Source organism: Delphinapterus leucas, chromosome 13 (assembly GCF_059928025.1).
Source record: "Delphinapterus leucas isolate spDelLeu-1000000601 "Yukka" chromosome 13, BTC_Dleu_Yukka2, whole genome shotgun sequence".
NCBI classification, from domain to species: Eukaryota; Metazoa; Chordata; class Mammalia; order Artiodactyla; family Monodontidae; genus Delphinapterus; species Delphinapterus leucas.
Genome location: NC_143141.1, coordinates 12,234,969 through 12,254,309, shown reverse-complemented (window position 1 = coordinate 12,254,309; position 19,341 = coordinate 12,234,969). Strand labels below are relative to the sequence as shown.

General features: G+C 46.4%; 2 protein-coding genes across 4 annotated transcripts in view; one reads left to right on the top strand and one right to left on the bottom strand.

Annotated features, from left to right (window-relative positions):
* Positions 1-17,430, top strand: part of ZC3H8 (zinc finger CCCH-type containing 8) — a 51,353-nt gene extending 33,923 nt beyond the window's left edge. For both annotated transcript variants that reach the window (XM_089922805.1, XM_089922803.1), the window contains one exon: positions 101-17,430. The gene's annotated coding sequence lies outside the window, so the exon portion shown is untranslated. The remainder of the gene's footprint in view (positions 1-100) is intronic.
* FBLN7 (fibulin 7) overlaps positions 15,025-19,341 on the bottom strand; it is a 62,799-nt gene continuing 58,482 nt past the window's right edge. The window contains exon 9 of one of the 2 annotated variants that reach the window (XM_089922802.1): positions 15,025-19,217. In XM_089922802.1, the coding sequence (XP_089778928.1) occupies positions 18,845-19,217 (373 nt within the window). In that variant the 3' untranslated portion in view covers positions 15,025-18,844. The remainder of the gene's footprint in view (positions 19,218-19,341) is intronic. The other variant, XM_022599072.2, reaches the window with a different exon arrangement.

The following is a 19,341-nucleotide window of genomic DNA, read 5'->3' as shown; positions in this document are numbered from 1 at the left end:
TTAGTTTTCTTCCGTGCATGTTGTTGTTGGTGGAGTCGGTAGCTAAGTTGGTAAAATCTTTACCAGCTCATGTGTTTTTGTTTTCTCTTTTCTTCTGTAGCTTTGTATGGATGAAGAGTGCTTGTGTCTGCCTGTTGAAGACTATTCAAGACTTGATTTGGAGTGGTTTACAAGATTCCTCACTTAAAGCGCCCTCTTGTGTCATTACAGTGATGTGCACCTCTTCAGTGGGTGGCGCTGAGGGATGAATGTAGTGTCTAAGTGAAGGGTTGGTCTTCACCAGGATGGTTCCAGCCATTGAAACAGGGGAGGAGCATATGTGACAGAGATGCTGGCTGGTGGGTAAACGTTGTGGCCGTATATTGCAGAAGTCTCTTCTGATTGATTGCGTTTTCTCAATAAAATAGGAAGAAGGTTAGGCTGAGTGAGGATGGAAGAGAGAAAACTACTATGTTCCACTGGGAAGACATTGGGATAATAGACAATGAATATACAGCTAGATCTTTTCATGTCATTAAATACATTCACAACGTTTTTATTGTTTGCTCGTAGTTCTGTTTTATGGCTTAAATTATGGTTCTGTGATTTTTTAAAACCAGTTTCCTATTGGTGAACGAAAAAGTTGTTTCCGATTTCCTACTGTTATAAATAAAACGGATCAGTGTCTCTTGCTATACCATTCCTAAACCTGGAGTTCTTAAATTTTTTGTTGTTAAAATATAAGAATGGTTATCTTTTTCATTGGTTCATAAACTGTAGTCAGATTATACACTTGCAGAACATAAATTTTAGGAGTGTGGTGATATTTTTAATATAATATTGCAATACAAAAATTTCCAAGCATGAATAATAAGATTCTAAATATGTACTTTTATATAGTGGTACTGATTATTATTAGAAAAATGAAATTGAAACTATTATCATAATATTGTTTTATTGCTGGGAAAAATAATAGCATCACTAACTTGCTGTATACATTAGAGTCCACCAAAGTTAGTGACGCTTCTTACCAAAGTCTTTTTTGAAAATATGAGTCAGAATTATTTTGGTTGTAACCTAATCCCACAAAAGCAAGAAAGGGAATTGCTTATACTCAAGCAAAGGTATATCAGACAAGACCTGGGAAAGTAAGAAACAACGATGGATCCTGGGCCCTTAGCACCAGGAGTATGTGAGCTGCAAGTGCGTCACCTCTCAGCGCCCATTGCAGTCTTCCACGTTCACTCCATGGCTGTGCTAGGAAGGAGGGAAAGATAATGCACTAGAATCGTCCAGAGGAAGTCACAGGGGAGAGGGGCTGAGTTGATGCTTTAAGAGGGTTCATTACAAGAAGCTTCAATAATTTAATGAAATTGTGCAAGGGAGTGGTTATATTACCTGTAGAATTGATACTTCATATCTTCTTTAAAGATCACATACAGTGTAAAGGAATTCAGGATCTTGTCATAGGGCACAGTTGTAGAAGGTACATTTTATGGCCAATCTGTACATGAGGTAACATTGGCTGACATAAAGTTTATGTATGAGAAAACAGTAATTCTTATATTCCAAGAGGCAGTACCCATCTCACCTGTAAACTTAAAAGACCAAGCAGAGATTTGAGGGAGTGAGAATCAGAGAAGTTTAAATAGCTACAACTATCATTATTTTGAAGAGGCAAACATCACTGTGTCAGTGAAATCTCTTAACTTGTGTTAAATCAAGTTGAGGGAGAGACGTTTTCCCTCAGATGTGCCCTGTGCACCTAAAGCAGCCATCAGGCTGTGGGTCTCTAGTCTGTGGGTTATTACAGCCCTTTCTAACTGGACTCCAGCCTCCAATTTCCACTTTCTTCTCTACAATTCTCTAAGGAGAGCTTTTCCTCAGAGCAGATTTCCCAATGTACTGCTTCAGTCATGCCTCCACTGTGTTGTACCTTGAATCAGGGTCTGTTTGTCTGCCTGGTTGTAAGTGCTCTGAAGTCTGGCCATCTCGGCCATACAAGGCTTTAGTGCCCATTGGCCTCTGCTCCTCTCTGCTCCCTTGGGTTTCCTCTTATGAAGTAAATCTCACTGACCCTTGATGCAGCTCCAAGCAAGTTAATACCATAGGTAAAAAAAGTCTGAACCAGAGGAAATATAAGCAAGAAAGTTGTAATGGGGAAAGCTGTACATGGATTTACATGTCATTTGGTCAGCATGGTTATCATGGCTGTATTAAATTTATCTCTGATCTTTTTAAAAATTCTTTTGGCTGCACTGCGTGGCATGCAGGATCTTAGTTCCCCGACCAGGGATTGAACCCATGCTCCCTGCAGTGGAGGCATGGAGTCTTAACCACTGGACCACCAGGGAAGCCCTATCTCTGATCTCTTTTGGAGCCAAAACAAAAAGGATGAAGTGGTTATCTATTTACCTCTCATTTTCAGAAAAGAGGGAGGGTGCAAAGCCTAACTCTTCTAATAATACTTCATAAAAATGGTTCTTACGTAGGTCTTCATTATGGAAATCACTGAGTAGAATGGAGAGAATTCTTATTTCTAAGATTCTTTGTGACAGGTTCATATAACTTTTTTACAGTCAGTTACTGAAAGCCACGTGACAGCAAAACTCAGTTTTTGTCATTTGGTAAGAGAATATAAGTCACGTATGTAGTCTTCCAGTGTGTTAACTTGATCTAGTTGTAGAATGTCAGGAATTCAGGCGCAGAGGTATTGAATGACCTGCTCCCTGTCTTAATAGGATTCCTGACTTCCAGCACAGGTACCTCAGTTCACTGACTAGTTTTAATAAACATAACCATTGAGGGGTTAAAAAAATACTGATGCCTGGGGCCCACTCCCAGAAATTGTGATTTTGGGGAGTTTGGGGGGAAGCCTGGGATGTGGACATGAGATTTTTCAGTAGTTTCCAGATGATCCTACATACAGCCATTGAAAACCACTGGTTTCAACAACTAATGGAAGTGCCATTCTTGCCAGTAATTGGCTTCAGCTTTATTTGTTGTTTGTTTGTTTGTTTGTTTTTTGGCTGTATTGGGTCTTCGTTGCTGTGCCCGGGCTTTCTCTCTAATTGTGGTGAGTGGGTACTACTCTTTGTTGCAGTGCGTGGGCTTCTCGTTGTCGTGTGCGGGCTCCAGAGCGCAGGCTCAGTAGTTGTAGTGCACGGGCTTAGTTGCTCCGCGACATGTGGGATCTTTCCGGACCAGGGCTCGAACCCGTGTTCCCTGCATTGGCAGGCGGATTCTTAACCACTGCGCCACCAGGGAAGCCCCGGTTTAAGCTTTAAATACGAATTCATGTCCTCTGGTGTGCTTCTGGAAAAGCTAACATCTCTTGAGATAGACGGGAAGAGGTTAGACGTTGCCATGTCTAAATAGACTCCCAGAACTGATGCAGCTGTCTTAGGGACCTCAAGGGGAGCCAGCTAAGCAGCTGAAGGTGACAGAGAAAAGAGATGGGAAGAAGCTGGGTCCGTGAGAACAACTGAACCATGGAATTCTCCACTCTTAGAGAGGAGATAGCCAACCTTCAGATTTCATGTTATGGCACATGAAATCATATATTCTCCTTACTGTTTAAGCCATTTTGATTTGGACTTTATATTACTTGCAGCCAAAGGCAGGCTAACACATGTGAGCCAAGGATAAGCTGCTTTTGTCCATCCGAAGGCCATGGGTCCCCACTCACCGCCCTCTTCACCGGAGGCTGTATTCACCGTCTGGGCTCCTGTAGGCAGCACACAGTAAGAAACGAGTGTATTTATTCTTGTGGTCGACACCTCTGAAATTGGGATGTACTTTACAGTTGATAGAATATCATATTTTCATTGGCAGGTTATTTTTTCTTATTGGTACATTAAAAATGGTGGCTCTTATTAAGTTACTGACATTTAGATTTGGTTGAATGTAATTTTGAAATGAAATTACATATGTATATAGGGAAAAATTTACTGTGAAATAAAATTTGTTATGGGATTTATTTTGGATTAATGAATTATGAAAACATAAAAAGGTTTTTAATGAAAACAAGTGATTCCCTGTATCCTCCCTTTTTCCCACCCCCTTTGTGGGAAGTAGAATTCTAAGACGGCTCCCAAGATTCCTCGTCCCCAGTGAACACAGCCTGTATAACGTGCTGGGTGTGAGCATTACTGTGAGTAGGATGGACTTCACTCCCATGGTTAACGTACATTATATGCCAGAGATGAAGTGGTTTTTACCTTTGGTGTAACTAAGATCTCAAATTAGTTGATTCTGAGTTAATCAAAAGGGAGATGATCCCAGGTGGAGCCTAACTAATCAAATGAATCCTTGGAAGAGACTGGGCTCTTCCTGAAGTCAAAGATTAGAAGCGTCAGATTCCCCTACTAGCCTTGAAGTAAGCTGCCCTGTTTCGAGAGGGCCGTGTATCCAGAACTGTATCCAGAACGACAGGGAAGAAACGGGAGCCTCAGTCTTAAAACCACAAATTACTGAATCCTGCCGACAGCTTTAAGAACTTGGAAGAGGTGCTCCAGGCTTGTTTTGTATGTTCCTACCTTGGCCCTTGAATGGGCCATTTCTCTAAGGAGCCCAGATTCCTTTTAATTGAGAAGACAGTCCCCAACTTAAAATGGTTCCACTTAGTGATTTTCACACACGATGGTGTGAAAGTGATGTGCATTCAGTAGAAAGCACGCTTGGGTTTTTGAGTTACGATCTTTTCCCTGGGCTAAGTGGTATGTGGTAGAATGCGCTCTCATGATGGTCAGCCCTGCAACGTAAGAGTAAACAACCGAGAACTTAACGACCATTCTGTACCCAGACAACCTCCTGTTTTTCACTTTCAGTACAGTATTCAATACATTCCATGAGATAGTCAACACTTGATTATAGATTAGGCTTTACGTTAGATGATTTTGCCCAACTAACTATAGGCTAATGTAAATGTTCTGAGACATTTCAGGTAAACTAGGCTAAGCTATGATGTTCAGTAGGTTAGGTGCAGTAAATGCATTTTCAGATTATGATATTTTCAACTTACGGTGGGTTTATTGAGACGGAACCCCATCGTAAGTCGAGGAAAACCTGTAGTAGTTACAATCCAAGATCTGGGTGCTGGATGTGCTTATTGCTTTTGAGTCTGGTCGGCTGAAGACAGGCCCTGAGAATGTAGTGTGAACCGTCATACAAATCAAAGACGATTTAGGGAGGAGTGGATTTGGCTTTTGAGAAGCTCCCCATCTCTTCTGCCTGGTCTGGGGGACTATGGGTCCTGGTTTTCAGTTGTCATTGTGGGGCTCTTGATTTTCAAGGCTGCTGTGGAGCTGGGGAGAGGAGAATGAGATTAGGGCAAGTCATTGTCACGAGGCGTTTTACCCAGATGCAGCTGTTTTTCATGAGTAAATTCTCCTTGAATTGTTGTAAGGCTTTAATTTCCAGAATTCTGAAAAAGTTGATTTTCACTGTTTTTGCCAGTGTTCTCTCATGCCTTTTATGGAGTAGTAGGTTTCAGAGATTCTTAGTCTGTCATTCCAGAAGTGGTAACAACAGTTCACTTTTTTTTTTTAAAGAAGATGTTGGGGGTAGGAGTTTATTAATTAATTAATTAATTTTTGCTGTGTTGGGTCTTCGTTTCTGTGCGAGGGCTTTCTCTAGTTGTGGCAAACGGGGGCCACTCACTATCGCGGCCTCTCTTGTTGCGGAGCACAGGCTCCGGACGCGCAGGCTCAGTAGTTGTGGCTCACGGGCCTAGTCGCTCCACGGCATGTGGGATCCTCCCAGACCAGGGCTCGAACCCGTGTCTCCTGCATTAGCAGGCAGATTCTCAACCACTGCGCCACCAGGGAAGCCCCAACAGTTCACTTTTAAGTATTTGACTTTTTTTTTTTCATGCCTGTACTTTAGAAATATTTATCTTTGATATGAAGACTGAATGTGTGTCATTTTCCTAGTCCTTTTATTTCAGAATCCCCCTTTCCTGCCTGGCGGTCCAGGAACTCATCTTCCTGGCAGGATGCTCCTCATTCCTGAGTATTTAGGGCCTTCGTTCCTGCTCCAAATGTTTAAACTGCCTTTTTCAGGGGTTCCACAGAAGTGGCCTTATTTACCGTTCACATAAGTCTTAAATAAATACGAGTTTTGTATCCCAGCTGTATCCTGTGCAAAAATATTTCCAATTTATTTGCCTGGATGTGTTGCTTGGCAGGTAAATTTGTTACATAATAATATAAACTGGACTTTAATCTTGGACTTCCTGAACAGATTTGTGATTCAGCCCATATCTGCTGACACACCAGCTCTTTCAGCCTTCTGTGTGCCTGAGAACTGCAAGCCAACTTCAACTTCCTCGTGGAGCTGAGCTCAGTTAGGTGAACCCGGAATCAACAGAAATGCTCCTTATTTCAGCCAGAGGCACATAAAACAGTCATTTCAGTCCATGAAGAAGGAAAACCTGGTCCCAGTGAATTCCTGATTGTCTCGGGGGCTGAATGGCTGTCCTTGTGCAGCTGTGAAGGGTTCTATGTTCTTCCCAAGCTGGGGAGGTGATGCGAGCCGCCCCTCAGGAAACAGAAGCCACCCAGCCTCCCGCAAGACCGCCAGCACCTCTGCAGGGCTGTGCTCTTGGGGATGCGCCTTCCAGCTAGATCTGCACCAGAAAAAAGAAGGGGGAAAATGACCTTGACTTTCGAATGGGATGTGCAGGCCCCTCCAGCTGGGGGTTCAGAAGGCAAGAGGGGAAGGAGGAGCAGATGGGGAGACACTGCTGCTGCCCTCGGCCTTTGTTCTGTCAAATTTCAGCAAGATACCGTGGCTGAGGTGCTGCAGCTGCATGAAGGACCATGGAACCGGCCTCCTGGGCCCACCCACGAATTAGCGAGGGTCTGTTCAGAACCGTCCAGGTCAAGTTGCAGGAGTGGGGAATGGGGGTTCAGGCCAGCAGTTGTGTCCGTGGCCTCAGGCCCTCACTGGCCTTCCCTCTTTCCTCTGAGGCCTCACCCACATTTTCTCTGTGTCGGGGGCAGCTTTAGCGAACTTAAGGCAAGGGCATGCCTCGCCCTCCACCCTCCGTTGGCTCAGCAGCCCTCACACCCCTTAAACTGCACTCCCTGATATTCTGGAACTGTTATGGGGGTGTGCGGGGGTCTCCGTCTTGTTGAAGGCTGTATTCCCTGCAAGGATCAGGCACATAAAAGGCCCTCACTCACTAGTCGTTAATCATTAAAATCTTTCCCCCAACCACAGGAAGAAGGGCGGCCCTTTAGGTGAAAAGAATGCAAGTGATTTCTTAAAATGTTTAAGACTTGAAGTGGTAGAGGCCAAACCATGAAACAGCGCAGATGGGGATGATGGGTCCTTCTGCTCAAGTAAATCCCCAGACAGGCAGAAAGGAAGGAGGGTGGCTGACAGCAAGGTTCCCCTGTGTGTCAGCCCGGCGTGCACACACCTCCCTCTGTGTGACCTTCGCATGTGCGTGTGCACGGGTGAGGGGCCCTCCACGCTTGGCACGCTTCCTTCTCATTTCCACACTTGGGCCTCTTAACTAGTACCAGCCGCCAGCTACCTAGCACACGCCTCCCAGCTGGTCACCGCCTACCAGTGTGTGTGGATCTGGGGAGCAGGTGGATCCCTGGTTGCTCACGTTGGAGGTTGGTGCCCATCAGTCAAAGACCACCCGGCACCCCCTTAGGGTCCACAAAGCAGGTTTATAATTTGCTGCATCAAGACAGAGATTGCATTTCTGGGGACTGGGGGCAGCTCAACAGGAGGGAGTGAGGGAAAGATTGAGTCAGTCCTGGGATGGCCTTGGCAGGAGTGGGGCAGAATATGTCAAGTACAGAGTTGCTGGAAGAGCCGGTGGTCTTGTCCCTGTGAGTGAGCTGGTGTTAGGAGTTTACACTTAAGAGTTTGCGACGCTCATGCTCTGAATGGGTGCAGTTCTTGGGTGGTGTGAGTCCCAGAGCAGCCTGTTTTGAAAAGCTGTGGCTTCTGTTTCAATTTTCGGTTTCCCCCTAAGGTTGGCTGGCAGCCGAGCAGTTTTTCGCTCTTATCAAAGTGTGGCAAGTAAGAGATGGAGGGATGCTAGGAAATGACCTTCCTGTCCAGCAGTGGGAGGGCGTTGCGTGCATGATGCCCGAGGACACGGCAGGATGGTTTCTCAGATTCAGGGAAGGCCCCGACTCTGAAGGAACTTCTGCGGAATTCCTGTCCTTTTTTTAAAAATAAATTTATTTATTTTATATATATATATATTTTATTTTTGGCTGTGTTGGGTCTTTGTTGCTGTGCGTGGGCTTTCTCTGTTTCCGGCAAGCGGGGGCTACTCTTTTTTTGGGGGGGTTGTATACTATTTTATTAACATTTAAATTTCACCAAGAGTTCAAGCATATGCTAGTCATTTGTTCAGATTTTTGAAGTAAAGACAAAATGGGCAAACAGCTTTAAGCGTGCGATGTACTTAACACTGCACAATATATTCACCAACTAGACAATCTAAGGGGCGGGATAACTATACACTTTGGAGCACCAAGTATAGGAACAAGCCTTGGAACTGGAGGAAAAACCCGCCATTCAGGACTGCACAGAGGTCCTTGGTTGCCAATAGAATCTCCCCTTGACTTCAGACTTGAGACAAACCGAGGGAGCCTGTCAGTATACAGAAACCACTGCCTTCAGTAACAGGATGGACTGGCCAGGGCCAATTCAAATTGTGGGGGCCAGTCTGAAGCGAGCAGGGTTGGCTGGAGGCTGGACATGTTGCAGCTGAAGTCCAGCATCGGCAGATGAGAGCAGCCACGTTCTAAAAAATCGCTGATTTCTACACAAGTCGGGGTGGGGGGGCTGCTCTTCGTTGCGGTGCGCGGGCTTCTCACTGCGGTGGCTCCTCTTGCTGTCGAGCACGGGCTCTAGGTGCGCAGGCTTCAGTAGTTGTGGTACACAGGCTCAGTAGTTGTGGCTCGCGGGCTCTAGAGCGCAGGCTCAGCAGTTGTGGTGCACGGGCTCAGTAGTTGTGGCTCGCGGGCTCTAGAGCACAGGCTCAGTAGTTGTGGCTCGCGGCCTCTAGAACGCAGGCTCAGTAGTTGTGGCGCACGGGATTAGTTGCTCCGCGGCATGTGGGATCTTCCCGGACCAGGGCTCAAACCCGTGTCCCCTGCATTGGCAGGCAGATTCTCAACCACTGCGCCACCAGGGAAGTCCCCTGTCCATTTCTTTTGACTCAATTTTTTTTTTTTGGCCACATCCCACCGCATGGGAGATCTTAGTTCCCCCACCAGGGATGGAACCAGTGCTTCCTGCAGTGTAAATGCAGAGTCCTGACCACTGGACCGGCAGGGAAGTCCCTTGACTCACTTTTGATCTAGCTTATAAATTGTGTTCCCTTTCTGTGTGTGTCAGAGGAAAAGGAAATGCAGGCCTTGCATTCCGGTTTTTAGGGCAGAACCTGACTTTATCTGGTACTTCACTTGCTCCACGATGTCCCCTGCTGTGAACAACAGCAGTTTCATACACCGTAGACCATGGGGGAGGGGACTTCTGAGGCTGCACTGTCCTGGTGGGTGGAGGGGGGAGAGCCGCATCTCCTGCTGCTGCAGGAATGTTGCTGGAGAGGTGGTAGGGGTGCGGGGGACCCAGGGTAGGGGCTGTGGGGAGGGGAGGAGCCCTGCGAGAGGAAGCTTTTGATCCTGCAGACCCTGAGGGGAGAATGGTTTTGATTTCATGTCCAGTCTTCTAGGCTCATAATCCAGGGTTGGGATTAAGAGTCCATAAGTCCTTCCTTATCCCTGGACTCAGTGAATCTCTTTATGAAATATGCTGATTGAGCCTCTTGTTTCAGCTCTTTCTGCTGAAATAAGTAGAATTATGTCACTGCTGGTTATAAAATTAGTCAACTTCTCTTTCAAAAAAGAGAAAAAAGGCCACAGTGTTTGAAAATTAGCCTCCTGAATGTCCCCAACGTGACTCTGCACTCATTGCAAAATGGTCTTCTCTGACTCTCAACTGAGCAGGAATTACACAAATAAGGTGATTGTTTTTTATCACTTTTAAGTGCTCCAAGGTTATTGACGAAGAAAAGGATGACCAGGCTGGGATGTGGGCTTTTGAAGAGAAGAGTGTGCTTGGCACTGGGTGGCTGTCCAAGTTCCCCAGAATGGAGGTGCCCCCTCCCTCGGTGAGGTGGGATGGTTGGCCCTCAGCAGATGCTCTGCAGAGGAGGCCAGGATACAAGGTGTGTTCATTTGCTGTAACAGAGGACCACAAACTCGGTGCCTAGAACAACGGAAATGTATTCTCTCAGTTCTGGAGGCTAGAAGTCTAAAGTCAAGGGGTAGGCATGGCCACGCTCTGAAGGCTCTAAGGGATGATCCTTACTTGCCTCTATCTAGTTTCTGGTGGTGACTGGCGATCCTTGGCGTTTCTTGGCTGTGACAGCCTAACTCCAATCTCTACCTCTGTCTTCTCTCCCTGTGTATGTCTGCATCTGTTTTCTCTTCTTATGAGGATACTGGACATTGGGTTAAGGCCCACCCCAATCCAGTATGACCTCATTTTAATTAACTATTTACATCTGCAAAATCCCTATTTCCAAGCAAGGTCACATTCACAGGTACCAGGTGTTAGGACTCGAACATACCTTTTTGGCGGACACAGTCCTGCCAAAACACAAGGCCTGTTCTGCTCCCGAGGCAAGAGGTTGCAGTAGAGCTGAGGTTGGGCCTTTGGGGCCTCCTAAAACTCCTCCGTGTTGCTGGGAAGCCTACCTCAACCTTTGAGACATACCACCATAGCCCAGTTTTGCAATTTAAGGTATCACTTGTGTGTGTGGCTCTTTTGTTTGTTTGGTGTTAAGCACGTACAAGGAGTTGAGTTCATCCCAGCCCTCAGTCCATAGCACGATCTCACCATCGGCGATGGAGGGATTCTCCCTTATTTTATTTTTTTCCCTTTCTGCCCTGCGTCAGTCAGGATAGTTATGCTGGAGTGACAGACAGCTCTCAAATCTCTGTGGCTTGAAACAACCAAGGATGATATTTTGCTCATGCTGCGCACATCGTGGGCCAGCAGTTCACCGTGTCACACAGGTAGGCACCTAAGCTGTCAGCGCAGCCTCCACCTGAGTGGGGCCAGATGCCATCAGGGAAGGGAAAGAACTCTGCAATGGTGTGACCGAACCACAAGGGGGCAGAAGTGCCCAGAGGTGGGAGAATAGGAGCGATTTGGCCAGATTTGCCAATGTTTGCCCTGATCGCCAGCTCTTTTGTTGGGTTGGCCAATTGGGAAAAACTGGAATGAACTTTTTGGCCAACCCAACATTTTGTGGCTTGTCTGTCACCTTGTCCATGGGTTTCCATTAAGGATTTCCATCTTCAGGAGGCTCTCACTACTGTTTCCTTCCTACTCATCTTTCTAATAGTCCCTTCCCCAATCCACTGCCTCAGGGCCCTGATCTTTACAAACTAAATTAAAACCAAGTTGTTTGTGGGTACGATGGGTGGCCCCTCTTAATGCATTCACGTTGGTCCTCATGATTTAAGGTTCTCCAGTCATCAGTCTCTATAGAGGCAAGTGTTGAGCACCTGCCGGGGAGAGCAGGTGCTGGGGCTACATCAGCAGGTGTGCAGACAAGATGCCTGCTCTCTCGAGACTTCCCTGGTGGTCCAGTGGTTAAGAATTCACCTTCCAGTGCAGGGGACGCAGGTTGGAGCCCTGGTCGGGGAACTAAGATCCCTCATGCCATGGGGCAGCTAAGCCCTCGAGCCGCAACTACCGAGCCCGTGTGCTCTGGAGCCCACGCACCACAAGTAGAGAAGCACTCATGCTGGAACAGAGACCCGGCGCGGCCAAAAAAAAAAAAAAAAAAAAAAGATGCCTGCTCTCATGGAGCTGGGATTCCAGCCAGTTAGATCCAGGATGCTTTGGGCTACAAACAGCAAGAATTCCATCTCAAACCCACTTAAACCATAACCCCATTATCATATGTAACAGGAAGTCCAGAGGCAGGAAAGTTTCCAGGGGTATTTCGATTGGGACCCCAGCTCCATCTGGCTCTGCCTTTCACCAGGAGGCTTTTTCCTTATACTAGCTTCTTTCATTGTCCGTAAAATGGTTCCCAGCAGCAACCGTGATGACATATTCCCTCTTATTCAGTGGAAAAGATAGAGACCTTTCCAACCATGTAATAAGAAAGCCGTTCCCTTCATTCTGTCCGTTCCCTTCATTCACTGTGGTTGCCTTGGAGCCTGGAGGGTGGGTGGTGGGTGATCGCCTTCCCCTGAGTCACAGGCTGGAATGAGGTGTGTATTGGTTTACTAGGGCTGCCATCACGAAGGACCCAGGACACAATTATGGAGGCTAGAAGTCTGAGATCAAGGTGTCAGCAAGGCTGAGTTCTGAGGCCTCTCTCCTTGGCTTGTAGATGGCTGTCTTCTCCTCCCTGGGTCTTCACACGGTCTTCCCTCTGTGTGTGTCTGTTGCCTAATCTCTTTTTATAAAGACACCAGTCCTGTTGGATTAGAGCCCACCCTAATGGCCTCATTTAAACTTAATTACCTCTTTAAAGACCCTATTTCCCAATACTGTCACATTGAGGTACTAGGGGTTAGGATTTCAACATCAGAATTGGGGTGTGGGTACACAGTTCAGCTCATAACAAGGAGGGAAGGGGCTCTGAGCAAAACAGGTTTCTTTATGGAAGGTGGAAAAGGGAAATGGATATTGGATGGGCATCCAACAGGCTTCATGCTATGGGGAGAGACAGAAAACAGGCAAACAAATAGCATTTCAGATAGTGAAAAGTACTTTTGAAGAAAGCGAAACAGGGAAAGGTAATCAAGAGGGATGGCAGATGGGTGAGCAGCATTGACAAGGGCAGCTGGGACGGCCTCTCTGGGGAGGAGACTTTTGAACCCACCCAAGTGGAGAACAGAATGAGGGGCAGAGCAAGGAGGAAACGGCAGATCCAGAAGCCCCAGGGCAGGAATGAGCTTGGCAGAGTCCAGGGGAAGGAGAGAGGCTGGTGCATTTGGAAGCATCACAAGCAGTGGTCCAGGAGGTCGGCAGGGGCCAGCTCACTCAGGGCTCTGGGATTTGGGGTTGCCCACTAAGGTCCGGCTGCACTCAGGGAAACAGTGATCATGACTGAACATGGAGTGTGTTGAATTTCCGCGTGGCCAAGTAACTCTGCAGAGATACATCTGTCCCGTGGGCAGACTCCAGACCACTGTAAAGCCAGCATTGGAGTGAGAAAGACCCCTTAGAGGATGGTGCCCTTTCTCCAGCTTCCAAGGCCCAGTCCCCAACCAAGTTTGGCACTGTCTGCCAGCTGAAGGCAGGAAGGGAGGAATGAGTACATAGCTCATCTTAGCCCACAGGACTCTGGCAAGGGGTGAGGAACAAAACAAACTCTCCCTATGATGGAACTTGATGGCTTGGGTGGGGAGGACAGATGAGTCTAAGAAACAGAGATCTTTATCTCCAGCACCATGTGTGATCACTCGGCCAACTGTAAAGGGAAGGAAGGCGAGATATTGTCCAAGTGCCACCACATGACGGTTGTGAATCCTGGCTCAGGTCAGCAAGGTATACTACATACCATGGAGCCTGTTTTTCCTCTAAAAAGTATATCTAAAGAGCTTCCTGGAGGTTAAGAACTAGATGGAGAAAATCTGATTTTTCATTTGGAGGTGGTGGTGAGACTCAGAAAATTCTGTCAGCCCAAACCCACTTTTCACCAAGTCATACTCTCCTGTGTGCATGTCAGCTGACCTTCCCATGGCTTTGCTGATGCTGGATTTTGTTGGAAATGCTCCTTGTGAGAGTGAGTATATCAGGAGATGGCTTGCATGTCCCACTAGAGTTCCCTAGTAAGAACCATTTCAATGCCAGCTCCTCCATGAACTGGTCCCAGCCCTTCCCTCGGCCTCTGAGCTTGGTGAACCTGCAGCACCATGCATGGGGACTTTAACTCTGTTTCCCCATTGTCCCTGGTGAGATATGTGAAGATCTTATCTCCCAGCCTGAGTATAAACCCTGTCTTACGCAGGGATCATCTGTTTGCAAAGAACACCCAAAAGGGCTGTCTGATGAAACCCACAGGTCAGAAGCCAGATTTCCGGAGGCACTGGAGCCCTAAGCAGGAAAGCAGGAGTGGCACGGTTAGAACACGGCCCTAAAATCCTTTGAAACCTCTCAGTTCAACTCCACTCCGTGAGGTCACGGGCCCATGTCCACTTCCCTTGACCCAGTGGCTGCTTGTGACTGTGTCAGCCAACAGTGTGGCGGAGGTGACCCTACGTGACTTCCAAGGCTGGGGCATAAAGGCCATGCAGCTTCTACCTTGTTTTCTGGGACAGGCACTCTAAGAGCCCTGAGCCGCCATGTCAGAAGTCTGCCTGCTCTGAGGCCACCATGCTCTGAGAAAGCCAACCCACAAGGAGAGTCCAAGGATAGTTTTCCCGTTGTCAATGCTAGTCTCCGAGTCATCCCAGCCCAGGCCAGACATGCAAGTGAGTGAATAACCCCTTCAGGTAAGCGCAGCCCCCAGCCAAGGAGTCTTCCCAGCTGAGGGAGGCACAGACATTGTGGAGTAAATATAAACCACCCCACTGTGCTCTGTCTGAATTCCTGACCCACAGAATTTATGAGCATGTTAAAGTAATTGTTTTAAGCTGCTCAGTTTGGGGATATGTTATACAGCGGTAATAACCAGAACACAGAACTAGGCTCCCTCCCTGGAAGTTTCCTTTCTGCCCACGTAGCATCGTCGTCCTCTCTGTGTAGGTGAGCCCAAGGTGGTCATCCCAGGCCTTGCTTTACATCACGACTTCCTTCAGACCCTTGAGATTCTGAGTCCTAATTCCAAACACCGGGAAATGAAATCTGACTGTCACCACACACGATCACAGTGTTTGCAACACCTAGGCTACGTGGATGATGTATGTACGTATACTTACACATACAGTTAGTATATACTGACCACCCTCTTTGGCTGCCTTTATTTTCATAGCACTCATCTCTCTTTGAAATCACACACTTTTCTTGTGTATATATATTATCTTCTCGCTTGCTATAGTGTAAGGGTACCGTGAGGTCAGGGTCTCTGTCCATCTTCTCATCCATTGTATTCTGAACAACTAAAACAGTGCGTGGAACACTGTAGATATCCAGGAATATTTATGCAGCTTATAAACACCTACAGATTTTCATTGTTCAAGGTAAAAGTCGTAGAAGTCCACTTTTCTCTCCCTGCGCTGTGAGCTTGGTGAAAGCTGAGTCAGTGGCTGGCGGACGCATTCAAGGCTGACCATGTCTCTCCTTGGGGCACATGCTCAGATGCCCAATAAACCAAGCAGTGACCATGACCATGCAGTTTATTGTGACCATGCAGTGATATTCTGTTTTCGGCTTATTTTCCTTTTAGTTTGCTAGTGTTGTAAGTATGACATTTTAAAAATAAGATGATTTTTTAAAGCCTAGCTAACTTTCCATCCCTCAGGAGCCTGTGATCCAGTTGGCTTGTCCCTCTTGTCTTCCTAGTGAATGTTGATTGCTACTCAGAAGTCCAGGACAGGTGGGTGGGCTAGCTGTGGAATAGCCCTCCATTCAGGCTTCTCCGTCCTTCCAAAGCAGAGTTTGGTGGATGCACAGATGTGAGAACTGGGGACACCACTGGGGCCTTCTTTGGTTTTAGGGACACAAACTTTCATACACTGTTCGTGAGGATAGAAAGTAGTATAATCCTTATGGAGGAAAAATTGGCCCTAGAGATAGAGAGGCAAAAATGCAAAAAGGCAAGTGCATATCGTTGCAGTATTTTAATAGCAAAGGACCGGAAACAACCCAAATGTCAATCAAGGGTGACTGGTTGAATAAACAATGGTATGTCCTCATAATGGAGCATTTTATAGGAGAACATTCTATCTGGTTCTATGGGATAATATTCAATATATTGTTAAGGAAAAAAAGCAAGATCAAGGAAAGTGTGAAATGAATTAGTATGCTATCATTTATCATGTGTTTATGTGTTTTTAAATGGAAGGGTAAAATGGAAAAAACTTGATTATCTATGGTAGAAGGAGGACGTAGGGTGGAGGGGACTGGGTTAGTATATAGACTTCTCTGATTACAGCTCATTTTGTGAATTTGACTTTGGAACCATGTAAACAGTTTACACAATTACTTTTAAAAATTAAAATAAAAAAGCAATCTCTAAAAATTTAAGCAAAACAAAGCGAATAACCATAACCCTGATTCAAGCTTGGGGCATAACCACAGAGAGAGGAACCATTCCGAGTTATTTGATTGTACGTCCCTAATAGCATAAACCCTAAGGACGAAAGGAACGGAGAAAGAAAAATCTTAACTGTTTTCAGTAATTTGGGGATGATAATTTTGTTATCATTGCATTGTTATTCTGAGGATTTAAAACAATGTATAATTATCTTGGTGATTTTGAGAAGGAGGTCTTCAGAATGAGAGAGAGAAGAGCAGATGTAAGATCAATGAGGTTACATGAAAAACCCTGTACTCCTGAGCTGGGTTGGAAGTATCAGTATAAACTCATGTAGTGTTTCTTCTTACACAAAGTACACAAAATGAACAGTACTTATTTCCTAGCTCTTTCCACTAAAACCAAGAAACAATGACCAAACCACTACCAATGAGCCCTCCTTACACTCAGATTTTGATCTCTAATGACCATTCCCCACTGAAAGGAACCAGGGATCCCTGGGTAAAAAAATCGATAACTTCGGGGCTGGAGCATATACAAGATGAGCTTGAAACGTCTTGTCATACAAGATAACTACAAAACTCTTATTAGAGACCACTAGGGTCATGTCAAAAAGAATCAGCCAACTTGAAGCAGTTCACAAGAGCCAAAGAGGACAATTTGAGTGACAGGAAAGATAAGAACTGCAATGGATTGAAACGTACACATCAAATATGTTTAAACCATGAGTTCATAATGTAATGTAATGTTTCCAGTAAGAAAACAGCTCTCCCTGGACAGCTTGGAAAGATGCCAGGGAACCACCTTGGAAACTGACAAAGGGGAAGAAGTAAAAAATTTATCCAGTCTTTCCTGTACAAACCAAACCTCAGGGCAACCAAATAACTGATGAAAGGAAGTTTCTCCTTATAAGGTATGCCAGCTAATAAACGAAGAAACAGTAGCACTAGAATATTATTTGCAACCCCTAAAGAAGTAGTGGGATCTGTGGAATAATCATCAATAGTTGTTAACATCAGAAAAGAGAGGCAGCTAGAGATGAGATGGCTCCCCCTGGAAGAAGCTGTCACCACCAATAAAGTAGTCTTGCGAAAATAAACCTAACTGGAGTCTGATTGAATTTCTAGATATAACTACTGATATATAAGAAATAAATAGGACAGAGGACCATGTTAAAAGACACTACAGACAACGTAAAGCAATTATACTCCAATAAAGATGTTAAAAAAAAAAAAAAAAAAGAAGACACTGCAGAGACAGACTCAGGAAAACCCAGACTGTGAGAAATTCTATAGGACAAAGGACCTTCTGACAAGGACAAAGGAGGCTTCTTCCAACAAGCCTCCAGGTTATCTCAATATATTCTAAAGCGTGAGAACCACCGCTACAGATTAGAGATTTAAGAAGTGAATCAACAAATTACAGAGCATGGACCTAATTCAAACAAAAAAATCACGAGCCACTCAGAAACTTGAACAATGACTAAATATTTGAAGGTATTAAGGAATGATTGCTGATTTTTTAGGTGTGATTGATATTGAGGTTATGCTTTTTTAAAGTTCTTATGGTTTAGAGATAATGCTGAAATATTTACGGATGAAATGATGTGAGGTCCAGGATCTGCTTCAGAATCATCGTGGGGTGGGGTGAGAGCAGAGATGAAGCAAGATTGGCCGTGAGTTGATTGTTGAAGCTGGTGATTTGGACGTGGGGTTCATTCTATTGTCTGTACTTCGGTATATGTTTGCAGTGCTACCTTATAAAAAGTTTTAGAAGCCCCTTGCCAAATAACATGAAACTGTATTCCTTGGAAAGGGCTGTGCTTTCTTATTCATTTATCCCAGTGGGTCCAGCCTAGACAGGAAGAGGACCAGGTACCCCCTCCTAGGAGGAACTGGGCTAGCTCACGGTCAGGGACAGGCCTGGTGGGCAGGGATGAGCCACAGACTTTACTGCTTCAGTTATAATAGCAGGTTACGTTTTGAGATATGATTTCTCGAAAGGGAATTAATTCAGGCAAAATCTACACGTGAGCATTGGTTCCTTGATCTGGATGAATCTGCACTGGGGTCCAGGCCCTGCCACGGCCCTCTGATGAGAAGGCTGGCAGGCGTGTCACAGAGGGGAATGCAGACAAGAACGTGCTGGGTCGTGGAAGGGAACCCTGCCCCCCCATCCCATGCCACGTGCACAGGGGCATGATTTGACCCTCAGCATGACCAGAACTACTTCATAACAAGGCTTGACTATAACAATACAGGAGGCTGGACAGTCATCTCAGACACATGCCGTAAGCTCTTCCCTCCCTAGCTAGTTCAGGCTCACAATGCCACTCAACACAGCATTTTGAAAAGCTGCCCATTCCTCTGTAAAAAAACAAACAAACAAACAAACAAAAACCAATTTGCGAAAGTGCATAACCTAAGGCGAGGGCCTTAAAGCAGAAAAACGTGTGATGGCAGTAGCTTGGGTTTGGGGGCTGCGCTTTGGTGCCACTTCCTGGGACAGAGTGCAGCGCTGCCCTAGGAACGTGGGGGACAGGCAGATGGGCGGTGGGCTGGGTGGGGAGAGATGTCTGTCGCAGTCAACGCCCGCAGCTGAGTCTTTGAGGAAGAGAAATGAGCCCAGATTGCTGCACACCGTGACCCCATGGCACCCTCAGAAGTCATAAGGGGACACAAAGATGGTGACCTTGGACACGTGGTTGGCCTGGAAGGAGCGGTCCAGGTATTCGGACATGTCAACATCCACCTCCAGTGTCTGAGGTCCCTCCAGGGTCTGGACCAGGATCAGCTCCCCTGTCTGGCGGTCCGAGCGCTGCATTACAAAGTGGCCGCGGCTGTTCCCACCCACGATCCCAAACCGCAGGCTGTTGGGTCCAGGCCGGCCGGGGGCCGAGGCCGTGGCCACGCGGAAGAGCGTGATGGGCGTCTTCAGGTTGGAGGGCAGAGAGAGGTAATGGAAGGAGATGGTCTTGGGCATGTGGCGGCAGGGCCTGCTGTCCATGGGGCAGGGGTTCCGTTCACACTGGCTGGAGCAGAGAGGCAAAATGTAGGGAGCCGTCAGCCTTGGGGGAAGTCAGGAGGGGCTGCTCTGACCGGGCTTGTCTGCCCACCCGCCCTCCTGCAGAGGCCAACAGAATGACCCAGCCACGG